Source organism: Eptatretus burgeri, chromosome 10, assembly GCF_056783735.1.
Source record: "Eptatretus burgeri isolate ZD-2024b chromosome 10, Ebu_testis_v1, whole genome shotgun sequence".
Lineage (NCBI taxonomy): Eukaryota > Metazoa > Chordata > Myxini > Myxiniformes > Myxinidae > Eptatretus > Eptatretus burgeri.
Window position 1 is genome coordinate 23,108,878 of NC_140970.1, and position 16,531 is coordinate 23,125,408.

The 16,531-nt window shown below is 44.6% G+C and overlaps 1 protein-coding gene across 4 annotated transcripts in view; it reads right to left on the reverse strand.

Annotated features, from left to right (window-relative positions):
* The window catches only part of SLC35B4 (solute carrier family 35 member B4), a 25,486-nt gene extending 9,721 nt beyond the window's left edge, over window positions 1-15,765 (reverse strand). For 2 of the 4 annotated variants that reach the window (XM_085897413.1, XM_085897410.1), the window contains exons 1-6: window positions 15,358-15,621; window positions 14,437-14,550; window positions 6,730-6,832; window positions 6,473-6,522; window positions 4,860-4,941; window positions 4,615-4,672 (exon numbers count right to left, since the gene is read on the reverse strand). In XM_085897413.1, coding sequence (XP_085753539.1) covers window positions 4,615-4,672; window positions 4,860-4,941; window positions 6,473-6,522; window positions 6,730-6,832; window positions 14,437-14,550; window positions 15,358-15,434 — 484 coding nt within the window. In that variant the 5' untranslated portion in view covers window positions 15,435-15,621. The other 2 variants (XM_085897411.1, XM_085897412.1) reach the window with 2 other exon arrangements.
* Between the last annotated feature and the right edge of the window lie 766 nt (window positions 15,766-16,531).

Below are 16,531 nucleotides of genomic sequence, written 5' to 3' on the forward strand. Positions count from 1 at the left end.
TTGATATGAAATCCTTCCTTTTCTCGAACAACCTCATCTCAGATCACCAATTTGGTTTCAGACCAGGTCACTCCACTTTGGACATGCTACTTCTACTCACCCAACAATGGATGGAGGCCCTCATTGTTAGACATAAGATCAGGGCCATCTCTCTGGACATAATTTGTGCTTTTCATACAGTCTGACATCCTGCTTTACTCTCAAAACTCTCTGCTTATGACATCCAACCAGACATCATCTGTTAATGGGGGTAGGAAACTTTATTTTTCTGCCTGGCCTCGTTACCCCCTCCTGCACAATGATCCTGTGAAAAGGTTTCCTTGTTTCAGGACAAGTTGAAGGTTTTGCCAGTTTTTCCTCTTCTTCTTTTTCTCTGAAGCCCTTCACATTTAGTGGCTCTCAACCTTGTTTTGGGCGAATTTCAATTCAAAAAAAAGAATCCAAGGCCAACTCTCACATGGCTTACTGACTTCCTATACTTGCGTAGCTAACATGTAGCTCTCAACAGAATCCTTTCATCTCCTTTCCCTGCCAAGGCTGGAGTATCCCAAGGCAGTGTTCTGGGCCCAGTCCTACTCCTGATCTTCATCAATGATCACATTGACTCTGGAAAATCCCCTTTATCTATTTGCTGATGACTCCACCCTCTGCCATGATAGCTATCCTTCAGACAGACCTCTTCCCTCTCTTCAGACCATTGCACACTCTCACTATCACTTTCCAAAAGGACCGTCTGGCAACCCCCCCCCCCCACTCCCCCTACATATTTTCTTAACAATCCTCTTGAGGAGGTTCAGTCATTAAAACTCCTGGGTCTCACTATCAGCCATGATCTTTCTTGAACAAACCACCCTTCAAAGTTGGCCTCCAAAGCTAGCCGCAGACTGTGCATCCAACATTGCACAAAGTCCTTACTTGGCGCACCTGAATTCCTATCCACCTAAAAGGTCTTCATCCGCAGCTTGATGGAGTACTGTTCTCCCCTCTGGGCTGACTCCCCTGCCTCACAAATTGCTCAGCTTGACGCCGTGGAAACAAAGGCCTTGAAGCTTATTGGAATATCCCGCAATGAAACTGAGTCGATGGGCTTACCATTTCACCATCGCAGACAGGTCGGTGGTTTCTCTGTCTTCTACCACCTACTTTCTGGTTTTGCACCCTCTGCTCTTTCCGTGCTTTGTCCCCCATTCACCCCCTTTTTCCAGGTTTCTGCAGGGCACATACGGTCCACCACCAACCCCCATCTGGTGAAACTACCTATATTCAGAATCACTGCACACCTCCATTCATTTGCTCCTCTCTTTCTTCCTGCCTGTGGAACAAACTTTTACATTCTCTTCAATCTCATTCTTCCCTTCAGGTCTTCAAAACAGCTGTTCATCACCATCTCAGATTGTCCCCAATCCAAAACCATGAACTTTTCTACCCTCATTAACCCTGACCCCCTCTCACCCCACCCAAGCCCTCCTCTTTCCAAATTTCCAGTTTTTTGCCAACTGAGAGTTTCTTTCTATATCCATCTTGTCCACCCCATGTATCCTCTCCTACCTCCCTTTCCTCCCCACACCCATTATTCATCCATGTCTGCCTCCCTCTATCTTGGCCTTCAACTCTGCTGTTGGTGTTTTTCACCCCCACCCCCTCTCTCTACTGTTCCTTTTGAGTGTGCCTCTAATGTTCCTTTTCATGACCTGTTAAGGCCTGATCTGTCCAGTGTTTGTAGCTCTTCCACAAGGCTTGACTATATCCAATACACAAAAAAAAAGTTGTGCAATTACCATAATTTGGACTTACTTGAGACAGCGGACCAACACAAGACAAAATGTCTGGCTCGACTAGTTGATGTGCTATGAGCAGAGGGTAAGTCCGATATGACATAATAGACAACACTCAGTTTAAACACTCATTTTGTCTTGTGCTACATATTGGTCAATCATACTACAGGGTGTTCCATAAAGACCCGGACAACTTTGGCTGTTAATACATTAGAACCACAAATGATACGATGACACCCTTTGGTTTATATAATACAGAAACTCATAAAGTTTTGTGCACCCCATCAATACAATTCAACATGAGCTCTGTTTGTCATGCGCAGGACATCAAGGCAATACACAAGTTCTTGCCATGTTCGGCTCCACATATTTGCTTCCATCATTGCGCACGCAGCTGTGATACGAGAACGAAGATCCTGCAGGTTTGCCAACTTGGTGTTGTAGACATCTTTGACAAACCCCCACAGAAAAAAACAAGGACAAATGTGTCCAAGAGCAGCGTCCTAAAGGTTTTATCGGCTAAAAAAAAAACAAGTTCCAATATTTCGTCACGTGCCTTGATTAAGCCAATAGCGAGACCCGTCATAGTGTATTTACGTATTTACAAAATATCGTGTATTTACGAAATAAATAGTGTATTTATGAAATTACAAGATATTAAATGGAATAATCTTTAAATAGTAACGTGAACTTTTCGAAACTTTAAAGCAAATGTCCGAATATATTTAAAAGTTCATGATAGACGCTCTCAAAAGGCACCCTCAATGCGAGGATGTGTACAGGTGCTTAGTATTTAAGGAGATCCGGATCATGTATGTAAAAGAGCTGAGTCCTAATATAAAGGTTTTGTCTTCACAAGAAGAAGAAGAACAACGCCGAGCTCTCTTCGAGCAGCGTTCGCGACGCGAGACGCTGCTAAAAAAACATCAAGGAGGGTTATGTCTGGTGATGGTAAGGGCCAGGCGGTTGGTCCGTCTCGGTCAATCCAGCAACCTTGAAATTTTTCATTCAGGACGGCTCGAATGTCTTCGGCCCAATGAGGGGGAGTGCCGTTCTGTTTAAAAACGATATCGGGTTGCAGGTCTTCAATCTGTGGGAAGGCGAATCCTTCCAACATGTTCATGTAAATTGTTGAGGTCACTGTATCCTCCTCAAAGGAAAACGGACCCACCAAGTGGTCCTGGAGAAAGCCACACCACACATTGACCTTTGGACTGTCGTGTATTTGTTCAATAACCACGTGGGGGTTTTCAGAGCCCCAGATCCTCACATTGTGCCGGTTGACCTTCCCCGATACATGAAAGCAACCTTCGTCTGTGAACATGATCCCTTTTCAGGTAATCTTCCTCATCCTCGATGCAACAGCATTTCTAAGAAAAACACCTTGCATTTGGGGCCATCATTTGGTTTGAGTTGCTGCAGAATCTGCACTTTGACATAAAGCTTCAGTCTTTTATGAAAAATCCTGTGTGCAGTGGTGGTTGGTAGTCCCAGTTCTCTGGATGTGCATCAAATTGATTTTTTGGGACTTTGTTGAAATGATTCACACACTCACTTTACATCTGCTGCACTTGTGCTTGGTCGACCGGTACTTTTCTGTTTCTGACAACTTCCAATCTCCTTAAACCTCTTGGACCACTCTCTGATACGAGCCCGCGATGGCAGATTCCTTCCATACCTTGGACGGGGTAATTCCAGTGTAACGGACGTAACATTGAGACAAAAATTGCATAACTAATGTTGAAATTTTGAAAAGGTTGGCCATATTACAGAGAGTTTCTTTATTACATATCGTAATTAGTCTCTATGGCTTTCTGATATTGGTACAAACCCCACTGTGTAGTCTACTACTAAAGCAAAAATCAACATTTAAGAGGCGTAACGGACGTAACATCGAAATGGACACAACTAAAACTGGCCATAGCACAATTCTTAAATCCTGCGAAATAACGAATTTGTAGTCTACCTTTCATTCACGGTAAGCAAACTAAGCATTAGTAGCATACTTTCTATATTCCAACGATACGATCTGTCTGTTTGTGAAAATATTTTGATAAGTTCACTGTAACGGACGTAACTCAGCAATGTAACGGACGTAACCCATGCGATCACATATTGGATAGTCAATGCTAGGGCGCATTTTATGATATCTATACAATCTCTTACATACATCAGCGAACATTTGGTTGTCTAAAAGCTTGTATAAGCCTCATTGCTTGCATATGCCTCGTTGATGTTGATCTTTAGGCACAGAGAAAAATGGACCAAATTTGTTGATGAGTAGTTACAGCCTGATCCTATATCAGTAATATTCATCAGCAAATACTACTTCGGATTAAAACATTCATCAAATAGCCATATTTTCGACAAAATGATAACAGACAGAATGACTTACCGTTGGAAGACGTTGAGGCAGTTCTTTCAAGATGGCCGCCAAATCACGTGACATCATCCACGGAGTAAATATCTCATAAATTATGAAAATTCAGACCTAACTAAACACCGTCCAACAGAAATCCTTTTGAAAAATACATTTTCAAATGTTATGCTTCATGTCCATTATTACGTGGAATTACCCGACGGAAATTACGCTGAACTTGCGTTTCGGATCTCGTTTCTGAACCATTTGACGCACCGAGCTTTCTCCTGTGCAGTCACCATTTTATTTTACATGAAACTACCAGACCTGAAAATAAAGAAAACTTTGAGTTTCTGTATCATATAAAACAAAGGGTATTGTTGTATCATTTGTTGTACTAAATATATTTACAACCAAAGTTGTCCAGGTCTTTTTGGAACATCCTGTACAAGTTAGCAGTTCCACCAACTCCTACCTTACCAATCATCCAGTGAATGAAAGCATAACTTCCCTCTTCATCCTCACTGTGCTTGTTTGTCTGAGAGATGCAAGCACAACACATGCAAGCAAGGCTCAGGAGGTACCTGGGATATCTTATAAAATAGGAACGAAAACCTGGCATTTAACTTTGTCAAAGAAGAAATATGCGAAGGTGGTAAAAGTTGGTGAAGAACACAATGATGCATTGCAGGAATGCATTTACATGTCCTTGATGACATACTTACCACCTGATTTGCAGACATCAAGGTGCAAATTGTGATCCCCAGGGACACAAGTGTAATGGACAGGTACTTGGACAGAGAATACCTGAAAATAAAGCAGTTTGATCCCTTAATAGTTCAACATCAAAGCAAAGTGCAAGCAATGGCTGTAATACATGATAAACTAGAAGGGCACTCCGTAGAGCGCATACCTCCACCCTGTAATGCCTGATCCACGAGAATATATCTGGCCAAATACATTTTTGAAATATCATGCTATATGTCGTTTTTGAGCCCGATCTCTCAAAGATGAAGTCACTTAAAAAATTCTCGTCGTCGGATCCGGATTTGGATCTACACCAAAATCAAATCTATTCGTTGTGGTCACACACCCCCCCAACCTGTCCACCAAGTTTCATCCGAATCCGTCCACAACTTTATGAGATATCGTGCGATATATCATTTTTAGCCTGATCTCTCAATGGTGAAGAATCACTAAAAAAATTCTAGTAGTCGGATCCAGATCCGGATCTTCACAAAAATCTAATCAGTTCGTCCTTGTCACAAATGGATCCAGATCCGTCCACAACTTTTTGAGATATCATGTACATAGACAAACAAACAAACAAACAAGCCGGTAGGCGGCGATGGGTCGCCGAGCATGGAAACTATAAGATAGAGAGCAAAATGGATGTCATATAGTGGATAGGGAATCACCTTAAGATTATGCATATCAAATCTCATCCAGTTCCATCCACTGATAACTACTCGGTATCCATTTGAATGAAAAGTACCGAAAATGCGGTTTGAAATCGGAAATCCCCAAAGTTCGAGGGGGTGCTGTGGGTGAACAAAGATCTAAATCGAAAATCCGGCTCGATCGTTTGTGCACAATGTATTCCAGACGATTCATGACCATCCGACCATAACCCTAGGAGGAGTAGCATTTGGCACGAAGACACCTCCAGCTCTCGTATATTATAGATTTTTGCAATCATTGACCTTTGACCCCTGACCTAAGCGAAATCGGTCAATATGTCCTGAGGCCAAGTTGTAGTACTCATTGAGTACCATGAACCTGCAAAGTTTCATTCGTATCGATACACTCACCTGGTCACTAGGGGGCCTTCAATTTTCGCCAATTTTTGCGCATACCCTAATTGTAGGGGGCGCTGCGGGTAAAGTATTCCATATATCACGAAATCCAGAATATATTTGATAGAGCATCGCCTCTAGATCATTTGTGCCAAATTTCATAACCCTACATGGGATAATATCTTTCGGAATTGATTTCGCGTGAACGTACCGATTTTGAAGGTTTTTCGGTTGTTGCGAGGGAACCAAAGCGTCCCGAGCAACCATCACAATTTCCAAAGCACTAGGTCATAAGATGTACCTACCACCCGAGTTTGGTCAAAATCGGCCCACGTTTACTACCAATTATGCTGATGACAAACGTACAAACATCCAAACAGACAGAATTACTGACAATCAGGGTCACCTGTTTTAGCGACCCAATAGACAGAAAAAACAAACAAACAAACTGACAGAAAGGGGTAAAAACATAACCTTCACCTTCGGTGGCAGAGGCAACAAGATTTGATAAAAAGTGCACAACTAATGTGTACTTTTCTTACCTTTTCTTCAGTATTATAATTCCGAGTACCATGTTTGCAACAAGGGAACCCTGTGACGTACAGAAATGAAAGAACCCGTCACATTTCTCAAATTACAAACTCAACAGCAGAAAAAAGCAATTCCTCTTCCTTCCGATATAATAACATACAAGTGTGAAGTACAACCTCGACTGGAACAATTTACTCAAATATTATCTTGTCAAAAACTTACAATGACACAGGGCCTTTAAAGAATCCAACAATATAAACACACTCACCGAGCGAAATATCATGTGCAGGGGCATCGTTATATTGAAATTGAGAGCGTAGTTGTTAACCAAGTTGATGAAAAAGAACATTGTGACCATCGTGACATATTTTCTGAGAGAATAAAAGGAAGAATGAATTATAAACAGAATTACAGAATCTGTATCATATTTTTATGCTTCATTGTTGCTGCCAAATCAAAATATAGGCCAATTACTGCACCGTAGTCCCAGGAAGGAAGCCAGACATAACAAAAAAAACACACACACACACACACACACACACACACACACACACACACACACACACACACACACACACACAGATATTTTATTTCAAGTTATAACTTTAACTTCTAAGCAATTTACTGATTTCCCAACTGCCCGGATCATCAGCTCGGCACCGATTTCCATCGAGGTTTCGATCCATTCAGCCCAAAACCTCTCCAAATGGTGGATCCACAACCCTGGTCGCAGGTCCCCATCAGTCGATGACTTAACATCAATGGAACCACAACCTCAAAGTTGTGTCCAGACAGTCAGTCAACACGGCAATGCAATATCCTCATTCAAACTTATTTAATCATTACCTTTATTGAAAGTACTACTACATTTGAATAACTTTAATCAGACATCACTTTATAAGATAATATATTAAGTGATAAACACTTTACCTTGTATATATGTCCATTACACATCCATAATCTTGTGGACCAATGAGGTTGGTAAGCAGTTTCTCTATTTTGACAAAAACTAATCATACCCGCTCCCTCCGGGAATGAGGACTTTATTTTCTTTTTCAGAATTGGCATCGTTGTTGCCCCATCTCAATACCGCCTCCCTTTGGCAGGGGTGAGTTGTTACACTGCTTGCACAGGTGAGAATTGTAAGTCATATCCCACGCTCATGGGGTGGGGGTAAGGGGAAGAAAAATTTATTACTTACGAAATCTAAAGATTTCGTAAGTATATTGATGCCTTCCGTTTCTGTTTGTTTGTCTGTTTGTAGGCACGATAACTCGAGAACGGAAGAAGCTACCAATGTCAAATTACACCACGTGATTCAGGAGGGTGATGGCTCGTGCTGATTAGATTTTGGTCAAAATCGGTCAAAGGTCAAGGTCACAGTGAGGTCAAATATTCGATTTTTGATGGTTTGGTACAGATAACTCGAGAACAGAAGAAGCTACCAATGTCAAATTACACCACGTGATTCAGGAGGGTGATGGCTAGTGCTGATTAGATTTTGGTCAAAGTCGGTCAAAGGTCAAGGTCACAGTGAGGTCAAATATTCGATTTTTGATGGTTTGGTACAGATAACTTGAGAACGGAAGAAGCTACCAATGTCAAATTACACCATGTGATTCAGGAGGGAGATGGCTAGTGCTAATTAGATTTTGGTCAAAATCGGTCAAAGGTCAAGGTCACAGTGAGGTCAAATATTCGATTTTTGATGGTTTGGTACAGATAACTCGAGAACAGAAGAAGCTACCAATGTCAAATTACACCACGTGATTCAGGAGGGTGATGGCTAGTGCTGATTAGATTTTGGTCAAAGTCGGTCAAAGGTCAAGGTCACAGTGAGGTCAAATATTCGATTTTTGATGGTTTGGTACAGATAACTTGAGAACGGAAGAAGCTACCAATGTCAAATTACACCACGTGATTCAGGAGGGAGATGGCTAGTGCTCATTAGATTTTGGTCAAAATCGGTCCAAGGTCAAGGTCACGGTGAGGTCAAACATCCAAAAAATGATAACTCGAGAACGGAAGAAGCTCCCAATGTCAAATTATACCACGTGATTCAGGAGGGTGATGGCTAGCGCTGATTAGATTTTGGTCAAAATCGGTCAAAGGTCAAGGTCACAGTGAGGTCAAACATCCAAAACATTCGATTTTTGATGTTTTCGTACAGAATCATCGTAGAGACTTCTGGTTTGCGTCGCTACGTTCTCGAGAGGCAGCTTTTATTAGACAAGGTCAGAGGTCAAGTTGACGATTTCGTAAGTACCAGTCTATGACTGCTTGTATTTATCTTCATGATCTGACACCGGGTACCCCCAGCACGTATGCAAAATTTGGTGGAGGTCAGCCCGACCTTTTTCGATTCCAGAAAGTTTAGACATACATTCAGAGAATTAGTGTATTTTAGAATAACGAGCGAAGAAGTCATCCTTCCAGACAGGTTATTTCCCCCAGAATTGTGTACGGAATGATACGTCGCACCCACCCCCAGCAAGTGTGGCACTATATAATACACTTTTACAAAAAGAGAATTTGGGTACTCCCCTTACCCTAAACGATGAATTATTTTATTACCTGAAACCTCCCCAGGCACAATACAATCCACCAGTTTTAAACTCATTCCATCAAGCAGTTCAGGAGTTCATGGAAATCAAACAAACAGACTCTTCTCAAATAATATATACTGTTTTATGATAATTGCTCAAATTTATCCAAAGTCTGTGAAGTGTTTTTTTCGATTTACGAAGTCAAGGCTCAGGGAAGAGACATAACTCAGAACATAACAGAACAAGGAGAGCATAGTGAAAGGGGTGGGGAACACCACGAGCAAGGTGGAGGGGACACAACAGTGGGACCATTCGAGAAGGAATAGGCATGAGGGGGAATGAGATCAAGGGAATGGAGAGGACACATGGGGTGAACAAGCTCGATACAAGCTCAAACATAGCAAGAGGAGGAAGGGAAAAGCAGGGGTGAAAAATAAATAGAACAATGAAAATTGAAAAAGAGTGTGAGGAAGGGAGGAGAAAACACAATAACCTGGAAAAGAAGGAGTGTGCTGCAGAAGGGGGGTGGGGATAAATTAGGGGAGTAGTAGTCCAGTAGATGGGGGCTGGGAGGTGACCTGAGATGATGATCTTCTTCTTGCGTATGGCAGCTTAGCCGCAGTGGTAGCTATCATTTCCTGGAAGCGCGACTGTGTCGCTGATGCAGTGCCCCTCAACGAATAAACACTGGTACTCATTTCGCCGACCTCGGAAGGATGACAGGCTGAGTCAACCCCCTGGTGTATAAATTCAGCAGCCAATGAGGCTTGAACTCAGGACCCGAGGATCCCAAGCCGCCATCCTAACCACTAAGCCAACAACAGACTGAGATGGTGGTGAATAGCTCTCTTGCAGCCCTGAAGGAATGAAAGGAATTGAACAAACAGAGAAGTTGGTTCTACAGGCAAGACATAAGAGGAACAAATGAGGAAAGGTGAGCAGTGAGCCTGGATTTTGGGAACTTCACCAGAGGGGGTTACTGCCAGACCATTGCAAAGCCTTCGGGACCCCCATTCCTTGATGATAGGAGGAAAACCATGGGGAAAACTTCCAGGATCGGATTGCGGTGGTGTGTGGCGGAGTAGTGATGAGGTGTCGTCCACAAGACAGCGGTCTCCTTGGGTTAACCTGAGGCGGTCCCTTCAGGTGGGTGACTGGAATGTCCTATCTCGATGAGAGAATGACCACCTATCTCTGCTATCATCTGAGTTCAAGTGTTTGAACATATATATTGCAGTACTCCCTGGGGTTCGGAGACCGGATAGTGGTGAGATAATGATGGGTGGTTACACCTACTATTGTTTGGTCACTCTGATGGTTAGCATGTCCAAGGAGTTGCTCTAGCTGTGTCCAATAAGCTGACTCCAATGATAATCGAGGTAACACCGGTCAATGAGAGTATGATAAGAGAAAGGATTTGTCACTTCTTGGGAGTCGCTTCTCTGGTCTCTGTTTATGCTCCGACTGAAGAGAGTGATCTCACCATGAAGGACGCATTCTATGCCACGCTCGAGTCTCTGGTTGATCAGTGTCCCAGGCGAGATACTCTTCTTGTCTGGGGGGATTTCAATGCATCAACTGGAACTAATAGGGATGGTTATGAGACATGTGTTGGTCCCCATGGGTCTGGAACTGTCAACCAGAATAGCACCAAGTTCCTTGACTTTGCAAGAAGTCATGGACTTAGAGTGGCCGGTTCATGGTTTCAGCACCCACAGGCTCATCGCTGGACTTGGTATTCCAATGCTGGTGGTGTGGTAAAGGAGATTGGCAAAGTGCTCGTTGATGGTCGCGAGAGGATGATCCAGAACTGCAGGGTTTACCAGAGTGCTCAGTTCCTCAATACCAACGACAGGCTTGTTGCAGCAACTCTGAAGTTGGAGCTTAAGTCCCTGAGAATGGTACCATCCCAGCCGAGGCTGAATGATGGCAAGCTCAAGGTTGAGGGGCTACATGAGGAGTTTGTGAACAGGTGGAGTGGGGATTTCGGGGGGGGGGGGGTCTGGGTGCTTTGGGGAATCCTGAAGAATTGTGGAGAGCCTACAAGACCACCGTCCTTGATGTTGGCGGTGGATGCCTTGGAACTCACCAGGAGGTGAAGAAGAGTTTTGTCTCTCAAGGGACACTGGATACCATTGATCAGAGTCGCAGGGCCAGGCTTAATGGCAGAGCTGAGCTGTTCAGGGAGCTGAGGCGTAAAACTGTACGTGCACTGAGGGTGGACAAGGAGGCCTATGTGCGAGGAATCTGTGAGGGGGTAGAGCATCACCTGTGGTCAAGTGATTCTCGTCCTGCTGACAGGAGAATTCGCGTATTGCTTTCCTCCAAGCCCATCTCTCGGTGTGCTGCAGTTAGAGGGAGGGTGGTGGGCTCGTGACAGAGGAGTCCGAGTGAAGGCCCACTTGGCCGGTTACTTTGACTGGACCAGGCCGATCCACCAGCTGTACAGTTGGATGTCAGGGGTGTTACTATCCCGATTGCTGACCCTCCAATCAACTATGATCCACCTTTGTTTTGTGGAAACACAGGATGGGATGAACCGGTTGAAATGAGGTAAAGCTCCAGGGATCTGTGGCATCCATGCTGAACTTCTCAAGGCTGGTTGAAATGCTGTACTCGTGTCGTTGCATGCAGTTCTGTGCTCTGCCTGGAACACAGGCATCATCCCAACTGATTAGAAGAGGGGCCTTGTACCTCTCTGGAAAGGGAAGGGTGATGGACAGGACTGCAACAAATACTCAGGGGTGACGCTGCTCTCAGTACCGGGCAAGGCCTTTGCTTGGATAATTATTGATCGGGTTTACCACCATCTGCTGGAACAACAGCGTCCAGAGAAATCAGGCTTTACGCCAAAGAAGCCAACGATTGACCATATCCTTGCTCTTCGGGTACTCACTGAACAGACGAGAGTTTCGGCAGGGACTGCTCGCAGCCGATGTTGATCTCTGCAAAGCATTCCATTCAGTGAATCGGGATGCCCTCTGGAGGATTCTTGGTCTTCGTGGGGTGCCACCAAAATTGATCAATCTGATGTCTGAACTATACTCTGGTACCGAGAGTGCTGTGAGATGTGGTGATACCATCTCCAACATATTTCCAGTTGTTGCTGGAGTTCGTCAGGGGTGTGTGCTGGCCCCCACACTTTTCAGCGCTTGAATGGACTGGATTCTGGGTAGGATGTCAGAGAGATCAAGCTGCAGTGCATCGTTTGGGAATGTCAAGATCTCTGACCTTGATTTAGCAGATAATGCAGTCATCTTTGAGGAGGCTGGATATCTTTTTGGGGCCCTCAAGGACCTGAAGGAGGAGTCAAAGCTGCTGGGATAACGAGTTTCCTGGGTCAAAACGAAGATCCAGGCTTTCAATGACATATTGGATGCTGCTATCTTGTCTGTACCTGTTTGTGGTGAAGATGTTGAGGTCACGGAGTGATTCACTTACCTTGGCAGTGATATTCAGGTCTCTGCTAACTGTGATCCAGAGGTCAATAGACGTCTGGGTTGGGCCTGGGGAGTCATGGATTCACTGGATCACAGGGTGTGGCGCAGCCGATACCTGTGCAGGACGAAAGTCCAAGTGTTCAGGTCTTTGCTGCTTCCAGTCTTGCCCTACGGATGCGAGACTTGGACTCTGACCAGAGATCTGAGACAGAGACTTAATTCCTTTGGTACCGGGTCTCTTCGGAGGTTCCTTGGCTATCGCTGGTCAGACTTTGTGTCCGAGGAGTGGTTGCTGAGAGAGACTCAAATGAGATTTGTTACCTGCATATTCCGTGAGCATCAGCTGCGGCTGTATGGACACGTGGCTCATTTTTTTCTGACGCTGATCCTGCTCACCAGATTATCTTAGCAATGGAGCCTCATGGGTGGAGGAGCCCAACAGGCCGACCATGCGCCTTGTGGTTGCAGCATGTTGATCGGCATCTCAAGGAGATGGGGATGGGCCAGGCATCTGCCTGAGAGGTGGCCAGACGCATACCCCTGGAGTACTGGCAGAAAGTGGACGCAGCAACGTGCTGCTTCCATACCTGACCTGATGTGACATGTGCACCCTGCAGGAAAATGGGGGAGAGAGGATGGGAGCAAGTAAAGGGGAGCCAAAAAAGAGGGTGCAAGACTACAAAGTAGGTGGTAGAAGACAGATATACCCACCTATCTATTTGCAATGAGAAAGTAACAGGCCCAGAGACTCAGCTTCATTGCAGGAGATTCCAAAGATGTTGGGGGCCTTGGTTTCCATAGCATCAAGAAGTGAAAGATGTGAGGCAGAGGCACCATCCCAAAGGGAAGAGCAGTACTCCATTGACCAGAGTATGAAGGCTTTGCAAGTTGATAAAAGTTCTGACTTACCAAGGCAGGACAGAAAATGCCGAGTCGGCAGCTGGCTTTGGAAGCCAACTTGGAAATATGATCTGCCCAAGAAAGATCATGGCTGATGTTGAGGCCTAAATATTTGAGTGACTGAAGTTGTTCAAGAGTTAATTTTTAATAAAGTAGATGGGAGGGTTCACCAGATGATCCTTTTGGAGAGACAGATTGAAAGTGTGGAAATTATTCGGGTTGAAAAATATAGTCAGAGAAAGCTGTTAGGAGGGGTGTGGAAATTTGGGGATCTTGTGGGGGAACATGGAGAGGGGAGATGGTGAGGGGACATCGGGCGGGGTGTGGGGGGAGCAGAGAGGCGGTGGGGTAAGTGGAGAGGGGGTATGGTATAGATAAGTGGAGAGGGGGTGGGGGCATAGGCAAGCGGAGAGGAAAGGGGGTGGGGGGTTGGGGACATGAATTGGGAGACACAGAGGAGGAGTGGGGGCAGTGGAGCCAGGAACGGGTGTGGGGGAACCCAGTTTGCACAATTGAAAGAGATGATTGGGGGTAGAGGCAGTGTGAGATGGGAGAAGTTGTGGAATGGAAAGAGGTAGGTGGGAGGAGGTATGATTTGGGAAGGAAAGTGGGGTGGGAGGGGTTGTGGAGTGGGAAGACGTAGGTGAGGAAGGTATGTTTTGGGAAGGAATGTGGGGTGGGAGGGGTTGTGGAGTGGGAAGGGTTGTGTGGTGTGCTTGTTCTTTGTATTTTATGTTCCAAAACACTACAAAATAAATGTTGGTATTTGCGTATGTTCACCACTCCAGCTGATCCTCTCTGTGTATTGTCTGCATGACTCAAATGTTCCCACCTGACCGCTCTCGACCTAACCACATCAAATGTTCTATCACTGCGAGTGCAAGTCCACCTTTGCTCAAATCTGCTCGTTTGCTCACTAGTTGCTCAATATGTCTCCGATCCACCTAGCTCAACATTGTCTCACGATCAGTATGTTGCCTTTCCATCCTCTGTTTCTCTGCTTTTTCTATAAGCCTTGATTCTGTATCGATAAAAATGAAGAAATAAAATCTGAAAAAAACAAACATTAAAGCCTTTTGGTAATCATACCTCAAGGGAATTGTGGGTCGCTTGCGGCCAAAGTCTGTTGTGAAGATAAAGCCTTCCAGACTTATGAACGCAAACTGTGAGAAGGTGATGATATTCCCAGCTCCTGGAAATTCTCTGGAGGATGAAATTTTAGAGCAAGACATCATTAGGACAACGGTAATGACAATATTGAAAGATGGTACAATACATCACCTCCTGGTCAATTGAATATTCACCGATTAAAAACCATACTCAACGAGTGTTCCACGCCATGGTGCAGAGGTACGGTATTTACCTCTGAGCTGTCTAGTCTGGGTTAGATTCCCGATCAGACTATAAACTACATGCTCCGTGATTCGCAGTCAGGACGTTGCATCACAGAGTGCACCGCCCCTCAGATGCACATTAAGCTGGGTGTCCCATCGTGCATCAAGAGCGTGCACTCCTATTAATAAGGAGTATTATTCTGATGAACTGCCCCGGTTGCATGATATAATTAAGCAAAGGAGTCGAGGGGAAAGTGACCCGAGGTGTGCTGCTTCCACAAGACGACGTCTCCCCACACACAACCCAACTTTTGGGGGCTACTGCTGCAAACTGTTGGTATGAACTTGTGCCATACCCACCCTTACTCACCAGATCTCACCCCATCTGACTTCTATTCGTTCCCTCACCTGAAACAAATGTGATAACAACAATGCTGTGATGGCAGCTGGAGAGGACTTCCTCGAGCGGTGGGACGAGGACTTCTACACAATGGCCATCGCCAAGCTGGTGGACAGATGAATGAAGTGCATTGCCGGTGTTGTCACTCGCATCTGGGTAACTTGGATGAGGCTTTACGATTTTCGAGCGATGTCTCGAGATGTTCTTTTATGAAACTACATTACGTTTATCCCCCCCCCCCCCCCCGTGATAGGGCAGCGAGATGTTAGTTCATACCTGACCAGGAGCTCGAGGAACACCACGTTGCTGGAGCAACCGGCAAACACGAAGAAAACGGCGATGAGGGGATGCATGGTGTGGAACTAAAGGAGCATGAACAGAGTCAGGGACAGGGTCAGGGTCAGGGTCAGCGGGAACAGTCAGTGAGACAGCACCGATTGGGGACAGAAGGGAAGAATAGCGAGCATGGCGAATGAATGGAAAAACAAAAGTGAGAAGTTGTTGTTGTTGTTGTTGTTGTTGTGAGGACTATATTGAGCCACGTACATCCAGAATAAAATAGATATATACTCCAGGATTTTTTTTTTTTAAAGAAGAGCAGAGATATGAAGCCGATGGATGAAACAAAACGTCAGGATTGAAACAGGAAGTATTAAGCGGAAGTGACGTGGAGCCGTACGGAGGATCGTGTTAAAACAAATCCCTCCAAACAGTGCATTTTAAACACCGTTTAGTTTTACCACAAGTATGAAAAAATAAAAGTAAGCCGTAGAAAAAATAGATGCTGTGGAATGACCAACGCTGAAATATTTCTATAATATCTTGTGTGTCAGGTGAACTATCACAACCTTTTAAATACTACTTCCGGGGTTATCACAACCTTTTAAATATTACTTCCGGGGTAATCACAACCTATTAAATACTACTTCCGGGGTTATCACAACCTATTAAATACTACTTCCGGGGTTATTACAACCTTTTAAATACTACTTCCGGGGTTATTACAACCTTTTAAATACTACTTCCGGGGTTATCACAACTTTTTAGATACTACTTCCGGGGTTATCACAACCTTTTAAATACTACTTCCGGGGTTATCACAACTTTTTAGATTCTACTTCCGGAGTTATTGTTTCCAGATTGATGAAAACGACGATGTAACCCGGAACTGAAAAATAAACAAGCAGCGGTTCATTCAACGTTTTCTGCTTTCACGTCGAATAAATAAATAACAAATCCTTCAGCGCACGACGTCGCCGGGGTGCTTTTGTCGCCCCGGAGATGCCGCCTTGCAGCACGTGGACTCGGAATTGGGAGGGAGCGGGATGCATTCATCGACTAATTGCAATGAAAGTAAATAATAATCACAAAATAATGAAATTTCTCAATCAATTGCCGAATGGCATACTTAAACCGCCACTGTTTCATCCGAATCTGTGACTTTTTGAAA